The sequence below is a fragment of the Ictalurus punctatus genome, chromosome 29 (assembly GCF_001660625.3).
Source record: "Ictalurus punctatus breed USDA103 chromosome 29, Coco_2.0, whole genome shotgun sequence".
Lineage (NCBI taxonomy): Eukaryota > Metazoa > Chordata > Actinopteri > Siluriformes > Ictaluridae > Ictalurus > Ictalurus punctatus.
In genome coordinates this window covers 1,208,805-1,221,304 of record NC_030444.2, presented here as the reverse complement: position 1 = coordinate 1,221,304, position 12,500 = coordinate 1,208,805, and the positions used below count along the sequence as shown (strand labels likewise).

General features: G+C 41.5%; 1 protein-coding gene across 1 annotated transcript in view; it reads right to left on the bottom strand.

Annotated features, from left to right (window-relative positions):
- dlc1 (DLC1 Rho GTPase activating protein) overlaps window positions 1–12,498 on the bottom strand; it is a 66,933-nt gene extending 54,435 nt beyond the window's left edge. Inside the window, exons 1-4 of the mRNA XM_053677744.1 lie at window positions 11,650–12,498; window positions 8,716–10,149; window positions 260–415; window positions 29–139 (exon numbers count right to left, since the gene is read on the bottom strand). Coding sequence (XP_053533719.1) covers window positions 29–139; window positions 260–415; window positions 8,716–10,083 — 1,635 coding nt within the window. The 5' untranslated portion in view covers window positions 10,084–10,149; window positions 11,650–12,498. The remainder of the gene's footprint in view (window positions 1–28; window positions 140–259; window positions 416–8,715; window positions 10,150–11,649) is intronic.
- Between the last annotated feature and the right edge of the window lie 2 nt (window positions 12,499–12,500).

The following is a 12,500-nucleotide window of genomic DNA, read 5'->3' as shown; positions in this document are numbered from 1 at the left end:
AAATAATAAATAATGTAATTCCACTCACCCTGTTTCTGACGGAACACAGCGATGATGAAGACTGATGATGAGGAGCGTTGAGGGAACGCAAAGACCCTGAGAGACTTCCATCTCCATCCAGTGACACCAAATCCACTTCCTGTTTTCATAAACATCATCATCGTATTTTACAATAATAATAATATTCATTTAATAAGACATTTTATTTATAAAGGAGTTTTTAATTAACAAGCACTGCTACAAACAGCTCCTGACTCACAGAAATGAAGTGCCTCTTCGCAGTGGGCGTGTCCTTGGGGGAGGGGGCGGAGCTTAAAGCATCCTCGATCTCTTGGTCCAGCTGATCGAGCTTCATTATGAGCAGAACCATGGAGTCCAGCTGAGACCGTTCCCGCTCTTTATCCTCCCGCGAGCTCTGAAACGACACACACACTTGTCCGTCTCAGGCCGTGCAACAACGCCGAACACTGTTCTCTCGAAACCCGTAAATACACCAAAATCTGTCCATCACTTCAGAGTTTCTTTCAGGAAGATTCCTTTCAGGAAGATTCCTTTTTTTTGCCCACAGTTAGATAGGGCAAGAAAGAAGGAAAGAGAAAAAGAGACTAGAGAAAGCAAGAAAAAGAAGAAAGTGTGAAAGAGACTAGAGAGTTAAGGAAGGAAGAAAGAAAGAAAGAAAGAAAGAAAGAAGAGTTAGTTGAAGGAGACTAAAGTGAAAATACAAAAAGAAATACAAGTAAGGAAAAAGCAAGAAGAATGAAAGAAAAATAATAAAGAACAAACAAGAAAGAATGAAAAGTAAAGAAAAGAGTATAAATAAAGGGAAAGAAAGAATGAAAGAAAAGTGCAAATGTGAAGGAGACTAGAGCATTAAAAAAGAAATAAAAAACTGAAACCAGACGAGTAGAAAAAAGGAAGAATGAAAGAAAGAACGTGAAAAAGAACCTAGAGAAAGAAAGAAAAAGTGTGAAACTGAAAGAGAACGGAGAGTTAAGGAAGAAAGAAAAAGAAAGAGGTGAGCAAAAAAAGAAAGAGAGGGCATACCTCCTCCATTAGAACACAAACGCCGTACTTTCAGTGTCTAAATTATATTTCATGTAATATACACACAGTGCCCTCCATTAATATTGGCACCCTTAGTAAATATGAGTAAAGAAGGCTGTGAAAAATTTTCTTTATTGTTTAATATTTTGATCTTTTATTAAAAAAAATTCACAACAATACTCCGCTCTCATGGATATCAAACAACTGCAAAACGAAATGCAGGTTTATCCAAAGAAAAATATTTGTTAAACATAGGTGTGCAAAATTTTTATGAATTCACATAAGTAAAATATATTTGAAGTGTATATATATATTTTTTGTACACCTGGGTGAGTAGGAACAGGAAATTGTTCAACCATGACTTCCTGTTTCACAGGGGTATAAATATGAGGTAACACACAGGCCAAGTTCTCTCAGTCTTTCATAACAATGGGTAAGAGCGAGGAATGTAGCTGTGATGTAAAGCAAAAGGTTGTTGAGCTTCACAACATGGGGCGTGTCTATAAGAAAATAGCACAAGCGTTGAAAACGCCCATTTCCACCATCAGGGCAATAATTAAGAAGTTCCAGTCAACTGGAAATGTTATGAATCGACCTGGAATTGGACGTATGTCTATATCGTCTCAACGCACTGTGAAGAGGACGGTTCGAGTGGACAAAACACGTTTTTGCAAACTCGCTCTCCTTTCTAACACAAACACTGACCTCTAGTGGAGTTTTGATATTAACACACGTGAATGAAACACTCCTTACTCCTTAGACAAATACCTTCACTCGCGCACACACACACACACACACACACACACAGAGCACATCTCTCAGTGCTAACCTTTCCTCTGACATTTCAGTTGTGTGTTTAATAAGATCGACGCCGAGTCGACGCCTGAGAGCTCATGTCTGGATTTAAATCCCGGATTGAAACCGTTTCTACATCCTGCAGCACTTTACATTATTTATTCAGCACTTAAAATCTAAAAATGTTGAAACAACCCCAAAGCTATGAGGCTTGTTTTCGGGAGGAAAACTAATCTGGCGGGGGGGGATTAAACCGAGCAGCTCTGCATATGAACCGGAGAGTTACAGGCGAACACTGTTTCTCAGTAATAACACAAACACCGTCAGGCTTAGCATTTTACAGAAGAGGATAGAAAGAGGAAAATAAAGTCAATATAGAGTTAGATTCATTTGACTTTTCTAGATTTGTACTGAATTTATACGAAACAGCATTTTAGCGCCCCCTACTGGAGAGTTTTCGTTTATTTTTGTCCTAGAGGTTTTATGCTGCGTTTGCAAATATCCTGTAATGATAGCAGCACGTCAAATATCCTCGCAATGACATCACGACATCAAACGTGTTCGCAGCGACAACACATCAAACGTCCTAACAACGACATCACGACATCAAACGTTCTCGCAACGACATCATGACATCAAACGTCCTCACAACGACATCACGACATCAAACGTTCTCGCAACGACATCATGACATCAAACGTCCTCACAACGACATCAAATGTTCTCGCAATGACATCATGATATCAAACATTCTCGTAACGACATCATGACATCAAACGTCCTCGCAACGACATCAAATGTTCTCGCAATGACATCATGACATCAACCGTCCTCGCAGCGACATCACAACCTCAAACGTCTATGCATCAACAGGGCGGTGTCAAATGTCTTCGCAACGACGGGGTTGCGTTAAGCATCCTTGCAAAGACGGGGTTGCATTAGGGTCCCCACTTTTTATTTCCTCAGTTTAAACATTTGATATGTTTTCTATGTTCTATTGTGAATAATGTACGGGTTTTATGAGATTTGAAAATCATTGCATTCTGTTTTTATTTTCATTTTACACAGCGTCCCAACTTTTTTGGAATCAGGGTTGTATTGTACACCTGGAACCTATAACTTCTTAAAGAACCCACGTGGAAGCAGTGTAGCTTTTATACCTGGGTTGTTTTGATGGTTTCTGGTTTCAGTGAATTCACATCAAGTCGACGGTTCTGCTGATTGCTAGCTCTGTACTGAAGTGTGTGTGTGTGTGTGTGTGTGTGTGTGTGTGTGTGTGTGTGTGTGTGTGTGTGTGAGGCGCCCCAGCCTCTTGCTGTTCCTCCGTAATATCTTGTGACGGCTTGTACGTTTATTTGCCATTTAGCGTTGAATTAGCCTGTCAAAGCTATTGGATTTGCTGATGCCAGCCAGTCTTGCGGTGTGCAACCGATTTACCATGCACACACACACACACACACACACACACACACACACACACACACACACCAAGTCTAAAATAAATGCTAGCTGTGTGCACTGCCAATAAGCAGACAACACGTTAGCAAAGCAACAATAACAGCAATGCTGACTAGCGCATATTTCACAATTCAGGGGATTTCTTCATTTGTTTATTTATTTGTCATCAGCTTATCATAGCAACATTCCAAGAGTCACTTAGAGGCCACAGAGTTCTCACAGTGATGCATATCCCATGATGCCCCTTGCTTCCTGTTTCCCAGGGAAATCTCTGCTAGTCGGAGTCTGTGGGAGTACGTTTGGGAGAAGCATCACGTTCGAAAAGCAAGCTTCCATCATTATCTTAAGATTTGTACATGTTTGCTGTCTGGTTAGAATGATAACAGTTAATAGTTCTTATAGTGAAAATCCTGTCAGGTTAGCTCAGGCTAACTAGCTGTCTCACACCAACAGTGAAACCTGAACATTTCTAAACAAGACTTAAAAATCCTCTCAGAAATCCGGTCGGGCTGCTAGTTAGCGTTAGCATTTTACGATTATATGATTACAAAATAATCCTCTTCGAAATCCCTCCTTTTTAGCTCACGTTAGCGAGATGGCTCACAGTATAGTGAATTCTAAGATTCCTGTCAGGTTATGCTAGTTGATTGGTTAGATTTCGCAGATAAGATTGCGATCATTTATGAAGATGATTTAATAAATAAATAAATAAATCCTCTCAGAAATCAGTTCAGGTTAGATCATGTTAGCTAGCTGGTTCACACTACAGTGAATTTAGAACATTCCTTCTCAGATTCCTGTCAGATTCCTATCAGAATAAAAAATCTTTAGTAATCCTGTCAGTTTAACACGATGTAGCTAACTGGCTAACCTTTTGAAGTAAAATATGTATATTTATATGAATATAACTTAAAACTCTTTTCAGATTACCTCAGTTTAGCTAACTGGCTTACAATGAAGTGAATTCTGAACATTCCTCTCAGATTTCATCTGTCAGATTATATTAGCTAGCTGCTTAGGTTTAGCAGTTAATAAGATATAAAAATCCACTCAGAACTCCTTTTAGATTAGTCGAGTAATTTCCAAATAAGACTTTCGGTTATATTAGCTAGTGAGTTAGCATTAGCTGTTACGATTAGCTCAGATTGGCTCATTCTTGTCAGGTTAGCAAGCACAAAAAATATTTAAAAATCCTGCCAGCCTAAATCATTTGAGCTAGCGGGCAAATTTACGAATATTTTGGTAAAAATTCCTGTCAGGTTAGCTCATGTAAACTAGCGTGCTGCCATTAGCAGTCACTTTCTGATTTTCGAACCTCCAGATATCCATCTAGGAAGTAAAAATAATTAAAATACACACATCACGTGGCGTCTAATCTGCAGGCTGACTCTTCTGGACTCTGTTTGTATCCTGTGTTTGTCGCCTCATGCTGTTGGACAGCTCTAATAAGCAGGAAATTGTCACTTCGGGGCCTAGCGCGAGCGTGCTATCAGTATTATCATAATAATGAGGTGTTTCTTATCTCTAACCATGTCTAGGGAAATTGTTCTGACCATATTTGGTTTTGTTTCTGAGAAATAAATTACCCAGAGAAATAGAAAGAAGGCAAAAATAAATAAGTAAACAAATGTCATTGTACACGCGCGCACATGAGGCAGGCTATTGTGCTATCGTGTATAGTATGCTGCGTCTTTACACCGTTGACTCACGATTAGGGTTTTAATAAAGGTTTTTTTTTTTGTTTTATTAAGGTTAATAAGGTTAATCCGCTTTTTAAACTTCATTTTAGCTTCACATTCATATTTTGTGCGTTTTATTTCTCACGAGAGTCACTCATGTCTCTCAGTGGGATGGAAACTGTGTGTGTGTGTGTGTGTGAGAGAGGACTTTTGGAATTCCGCGGCGTTCCCCGCTGAGGTCTTCACGCCAAAATGAAATGGTCGTTTCATAGTCTTGCATTCTGAAGGAAAATATGATGAATCTTGTGCATATTTGGTCTCTAAGCCCAAGACGCATAACGCAAAACATGCGTCTTTTGTTCCGTTAACAGATTAGCGCTGAGAAAAACAGGACTAAGTGACTTTTGAGGCGCAAAAATTAGCATATAAGCGTAACTTAGACGACTCAACCTGACGTTTACAGACGTGCTAGCAATGTTGCTAACAAGAAAACCTTATCAGGTGGGAAGAGAGAGAGAGAGAATATGAATTTTACTCTAGCCTCCCTGTTAGCGGATAAAACAGCCAAGTTCAATTTCTTTTCCAAATGTATATCAAGAAAGTAATAAAACATCAAGGTCCAGTGTGGGTCTCCTAGCTCCACTCTATCTATCAGTCCTCACAAGACTGATATTTACCAAAGTTCGCCTAAATAAATTAAACAAATGCACGTCTTTCACGTCCCGCGTCCTCCCTCCCCCATTCCAAAGATACCAGATGACTTTTAGCAAAGAAAAGCATCGTTTTCGGTATCTCCGTATAACTGTAGCAATGACTCAATCAGCGTAAATGCTACCATTAAACCATAAATGTTGGCACCTCTGAATTTATTGTCCTCACCATACCTACATACGTACAATCCAACGCAAGGTGCAAGTAGTTCACACTGCTCCAATCCATCCAGAAGCTAATGTTTGACAAGATTCCTGTTAAAGCTAACCCTAACATACAGTGAGAATATCGGCAAGACTTCGCAATGTCTGGCTAAACTGGTTCGTTTATACTGTATACTGTGAAACGAGGAAGTGGCCTGGAAGTGTTTGTCTGAAGTTACACTTGGACTCGGACACCTGTTCAGTTAAGTACTGAGGAACTACTGAGTGAAAAGGGGCAGGGCTTAAGTTACATTTGTTCAGTGGACCGTCTTTGGGGATAGACAGCCTCGTAACTACACTGTCTGACGTCCAGGATGTTATACTTTATATAACTATCCAAGTTCAAGCCACTCTAGCTAACCTTAATGAGAAGATTTTAGTGGATAATCACGTTAATACGAACATTTCCACTTCGTGTTCAAATGTAACTCGAGCTATGTCTTGTTAGTGCCAGGAAGATATCTTCACATTACAAAAGTTCATGCAAAGAAGAAATAAATAAATAAATAAATAAATAAATAATAAACAAATTAAGCAACAGGTAACTGCAAACATGTCCCCCAGTGACATCATTATCGGAAAATCGAAACAAATCTGCTTCAGCACATTCCACCAGCTGAAACTAAAAGCGCCAAATGGACGGGAAAAAAACCCCCAGAGAGCTCATTATGGAATGTACAATTATTGCTATTACTGTCATCATTATCACTCCAGCTTCGTTAGTTTCATTGCTGTTGCTCTCTCTCTCTCTCTCTCGTGCGGAGGCTGAGGGAATGCAAACAAATGGTATCCATACACATTCAATATTACAGTAAGAATCAGTTCTGCTTAGTTAAACACACACACACACCCCTCCAGCAGAGATGTATAATCATCGTGTGTGAATGAAATAAAAGGATGGCTTAACTCCGGTTCTTTATCTCTGAGATCGTTATTTTATCAGAACACCAACACTTACTAAAAATATCCTCTATGATGTACTTGTGACATCGATAGTGCTCTCGTTAAACCATCTAGTACTGTAAAAAAAAAATAAAAAAAAGTAGGTATCATCTTTGATCCCTCCCTCACCTGTGAAGCTCCGAGCGTTCGTGCTGCTCGCCTCCGTCCCTTCATTAGCCTCAAAGACGCCGAAACACTGTTTATGTATCATCGTATTACTATTGTAAAGCGTCCTTGAGCTCTGGAAAGGCGCTGTGTAAATTAAACATAGTATTTATTATTCTTCTTATTATTGTAATCCTGAATACAGTGTTTCACTTAGTTCTGAAAGGATGAAATATTTATGAAAACAACACTTGAATGGATTGAAATTCTTCACTCGAGCTCAAATAGAACGTAAAAAAAATCCCACACTGAGGTCAGATTAGTTCGCCCATGTTCCTTGGTGCACCCTAACCCTAAACAACAGCTTTATTCCTAATCTCTCAAACACTGAGGATCCAAACTAGACGAATGCTATTCTGTAGCTGCCACGATACAATGATAGCTCACACGATAAATACAAAATGTACGTAGCAGCAGATCGATTAGACCGATGGTTCTTCACCCTTTCCTCTCGACCATCATGCCCCATCTTTGGTTCTGAGATTTCCGAGCAACTCCTCGAGGTAGTCCATCATTGGCTGTATATAGAACATTTAGTCTTAATGGTTAAAACACTCAAAAAAATGTTTTTTTTTTTAAAAATTTGTCTTTCAGACCTAGGGTTAGACTTTATTCTTCTTTGCCTAAATTCCCTTTGTCTCCTGAGTCCTGATGCCCGGGGACTCCTTAAATGGCCTTGTTACTCACAAGAAGCACAACACATTGAGTGAAAGAATTTGACCAATTATCCTCGAGCTTAAAACTCAAAAATAAGTGGCAGTTATTTAGCGTTTGTGTTTGTGTTGTGTTTGGACCGATTCATCGCTAAACACGAGCAGGCTTCCTTTCTAAATAATGGCTGTGTTTTGGAGTGGCTCCCCAGAGTGGGAGGAATATGTCAGGATAAACAGACGGAGCAGACCAACCCTGGCAGACACACAAATATACTGGACTTGGACTGCAGCATGAGCTGGTTTTAAATGCTACGATGCTTTTATTTCCTACAAAAGGAACTTCAGCTCCATCTTATATCTCGCAATGCTGGTCCTGTCGAGGTTCGAGACTTTTACCGTTCCCCCAGGCCACTGATGCAAGCACATGCAATGATGTCAATGTTTTCCAACTTGCTAGCTGGACGTGATGAGTTACATACAACGGCTTCAGAAAAGTCACACTAATGTGTGTTTGTGGAGCCTGGAGAACGACTTGGATCGTCCTCGGGATCAGATCTTTCTGGCAACTTTTCCAAAAAAAAAAACAAAAAAACTCTGGTACTTTATCCTTCTCGTGTGAGAAGGATACTCTTGTATCAAAGCTGTGTGAGATAGGTCGTCGTCATGCTTTCTGATGCTCTTTAGCTTCCTCAAATTCACACACAATGAGACGAATCAGGTTCAGAGAAGAACAAAAAAAACACGACTCTGAAATTGGATTTTTATGGAGATGCAATAAAATGAATAGGATGCATAAAAAGTAGAACATTTCACCCGAGGCGAAACTTACCATCTCATTTTCCATACAATCATATTTCTGCATGCGGTGTTCGTGGATGGAAGCTTTGCACAGGAAGTTCAAACCAGTGGATTAACGATACAGCAGGAAGGTGCAATCCTGCTCTTGATGATCTCCTCCACATATTTGTTCCATTTAACTGAGGTTTGTATGACTGACTGATTGTGTTAAGCTCATTATCCCTGTTTAAAGAACACAAATTCAGTAAACAAATCAGCGTATCTTACCTTCCGTGTTCGGAGCCTGACAGGAACTTCCTCAGGTTTGGGGTCTCTCTCTACATCATCCATATTTGGACTTGTCTGAAGAATCATCACATGATCAGAGGCTTCCATTCTGCTTTGTAACGAAGACTCGAAGTCCGCTGAGACCCCAGTGATGTCGTTTCCCAGAAATCCTGCCTCTGGGGTATCCTGCATCTCCAGTTGTACAGAACTTCCTTTAATGTTTCCAGCACCCTTAAGATCCACCAAAGTTGGGTTGTCCTCCATCAGCAGACCCAGTGTTTCCTCCCCCAACTCGGTAAAAGATACCTCGTGAATGGTGTCCAGCTTGGACTCGCACTCTCTGCACTTGTCAGGATTACTAGTACTTTCGGATACGTAGGCGGAAAACTCAAGTTCTGTCGATGCGTTGAGGTTGTGAACCTGCAGAACCTCTTCGCTTGTGAATACCTGGTCATCGTTAGAGTTTGAAATGTTAGAATTGAGAACATCTGGAACAACGCTATTCTTGGGAATTTGAGAAGCTTCAGACTGCTTGATCTCTGTGGTCAGGTCAGTACTTGTGATGGCATCACTATGATCATCAGGTACAAGTGAAGCCTCCAAATCAAATCCATGATTGACCAAGATTGTTGCTTCTACACCTACCCTCATTACCTGTTGGTGATCTAGCATGCTTGCTTCTACGACAGCATCACCAATGTTGTCTTCTACCATTGGCTCGCCGTTTATTTCAGGTGTTCCTGTTAATTCCGTTGTTACTTCATTATTCGCGAGAATTTCAGAAAAGCTGATTTCAACATCGTCCTTGGAGACATCCTTGGTTTCAGCTGTTGTAGTGAAATCCATTTTCTTGGCCTGTCCTTCTGCAGCATTTGCTGAAGAACTGCCAGAGGATGTGGACATCGTTTTGATAGTGATGTCTTCATCTTTCTTATGTATTTCATCAAGGCTTTCATAAAGCAAGTGGTTGGAAATGGATGCTGAATGGTTGTGACTTGATGGACTGGCTTTTGATCGGTTAACGTCTTCGTCTGCCGTTGCATTTCTGGTCGTCGCAAAAGCGTGACCTTTGGTAAACGTTTGACTGTTTTGACCTTCATAGCTAGCTCCTATACCCTTAAATGTACCAGATAATGTCTTCCTCCTCCTGGTCATGTATTCCCCAGGACAGTTTTCAAAGCCAGGACGATGACGGCAACATTCTGGCATCGATGCGCATCTCTCTCGCTGTCTTCGACCTCTGGGGGAACCACTGCCTCCAACACCTGCCTGGCAACAAACCAGATCAAGGTCGTCATAGCTGTACTGTTTCCTCGAGTGTGGGGTTACATGATCCTCCCAGCTTCTTGTGCGCAAGGCTACAGGCATGGCCGACGACCTCTGCTATTCCATAGAGTCTTGCTACAGATGCCCACACAAAGTGCTAAAGCAGACCTGAGGGAGGAAAAAAAAAGCAGAGAATGAAAGAGAGCAAGCGAGGAGACGAGCGAGACAAGTCTGTATTATTCAGAGATGCCTTCCAGTCCCTCGTCCATGAAAGCTGACAAATTTAACAGATGTCTGATGTGAGCATAGCACTTAACGTCAAGTTTAATCATCTACATCATCCCTACGTGGTCATCAACAGCTATTCAAAAAGAACCACCACAGCTTTGTGCAATTCAGCACTCTGTACACATAGACAAACTCTGACCCAGTTCTCCTCTCATACGGTCCTTAAAATACAAGGCAACACACGATAAAAGGTTCATTCATGATCCAGGGCATAAACAAGAGACACGGGACAAGCCGAACATGGTTTAGTCACTGCAGAGCCGCTTAGACTCAACTCGACTAAAGGAACACAAAAACGTTAAGATACTAGTTTAATAAATCCTGCACAAGAAATATGAAATTAAGGCAAATAGCACTAGCCATTGAATTGGGACAAAAGTAATGGCACCCTATATAAAGAGGAAGTTCTATATATTATATTATGCAATATAATCACCATTTTTTAGCTCTCTGTGCTTTAGCTTTGCCTTTTATGGAGTTTTGTGGGCGTGACGCTTGGTAATTTACAGCTGATTGGCATTTATTAATATACGCGTGTGAGTGAAAGAAAAAACACCAGTGAAACACTGGAAAAAGGTGGTGTGAAAGAGTGTGTGTGTGTGTGGACTGGTGTCCCAACCAGGATCTATTCCTGGGATAGACTCCAGATCCACTGCAAGCTTGTGCAGGACAGAGTGATTACTGATTACTGTAGATGGATGAAAAGGAAAAAGGTGGTGCTGATTATAGGGCAAGTCAAGATAAGGACATATTAGTACTATTTTAGCCAATTCACAAAAACAAAAAAAAGTTTTTCCCAAAACTTCGTCCGTGTGCAAACCTGTAGAGTTTACACAACACGTCACATCGCGTCTTTGAAAGCCTTCTGACTGTTTAAACCAGGTACGTGTTTCAATTCCACCCCTTCCATAGTAAAATGGAAAATTCACGTCGCACCGCTCTCCTTCCACTGCGCCGCTCTGCGCTACTTAGCCTCCAGATGCGAGCTAACTCCCCATTAAAAGTTTGGAAAGTTCCAAAATGAACTTTCCAAGGAAATGGGGTGACAAATGAGAAGGCAGCTCGGCTACGCGCCGCAACAGCAGGAGCTCGTGATGTTCTTGACATCTCTGCGGATTTAGCGGTTAGCGGCTTGCTCGGAGACGATCTCAGAGTTGACGGTTAGCGGCCGAGGGAGTCGTTCCCTAATCAGAGCATTCCTCTCACATCTGGTGAAGTGGAATCTCTCTGCAGGGAACATCTGGTTACTTGGTTGATCCCAGGAGGAGGTTGCTCTGTTCCTTCCGGCTATATGCATATCTATTCAGCATCTTTAATAGAGGAGGGCTACTGAAGAACGACCGAATAAAATAAAAAATAAAAGAAAGCGAAGATGAGTACCTTGTGTCCTCGACGCTGGTCTTTTCTCCTCGCTGGTGTCTCGGTCTGTCGGTCGGTGATGTTTGGTGCTGGTGATGTCACGACCTGTTACCCTCTGTCCTCATTCAGGGGGTGAGATCACTCTTGACACAACTCTCATTTGGGACATTGAGATCGCACGCATCCAGGGTGAGCTTTCTACCGCCCAGATGTGGAGCAGAGAGAAACACAAGAAGATGACGAGTGACAGAACCAATGCTCACCGAGAACCAGAACTTTGTCTTGGCGCTTTCAAAGTGTTCCCATTCAGCGTTAGATCCAGGCTTCCATGACCAGGAAGCGATTTGCGTCAACTAGGTCTTCATTTGTAGAACTTGCACCAAGAACAGCCAACTGTTCTGTTCGTTCCTTGACCTCCTTTTCCCGTCCGATTCCTCTCTTTCGAAAATGTTCAAGTTCTCAGATCAGGTGTGATAGCTGCTTCTTGACTAGGCCGCAGATAGGCTGAGAATTTGAAAAAGAAGGACGAATAGAGCCCGCGCGAAGCGGCGCGAGAGGCAGCGGCAGCGGCAGACACTCATCTTGATCGCATTAGCGGGTTTTAGCTGACGCAGACATGACCGCTCTCTTTCTCTACTTCTCCATGCGCTCTTGACAATTTCCAAGACTGAGTCATCTCTTTCGCTCTCTCTCTCTCTCTCCTTTTTGCTCTCTCTCTCTCCCTTTCTTATTTACTGTCATCTGCTTATTCTCTCTACTTTCTGCCCTCTGCGTCCTCCCACAGTTTTCTCAGAGTTCACTACTTCCTCTCTCTCTCTCTCTCTCTCTCTCTCTCTCTCTCTCTCTCTCTCTCTCTCTCTCTCTCTCTCTCT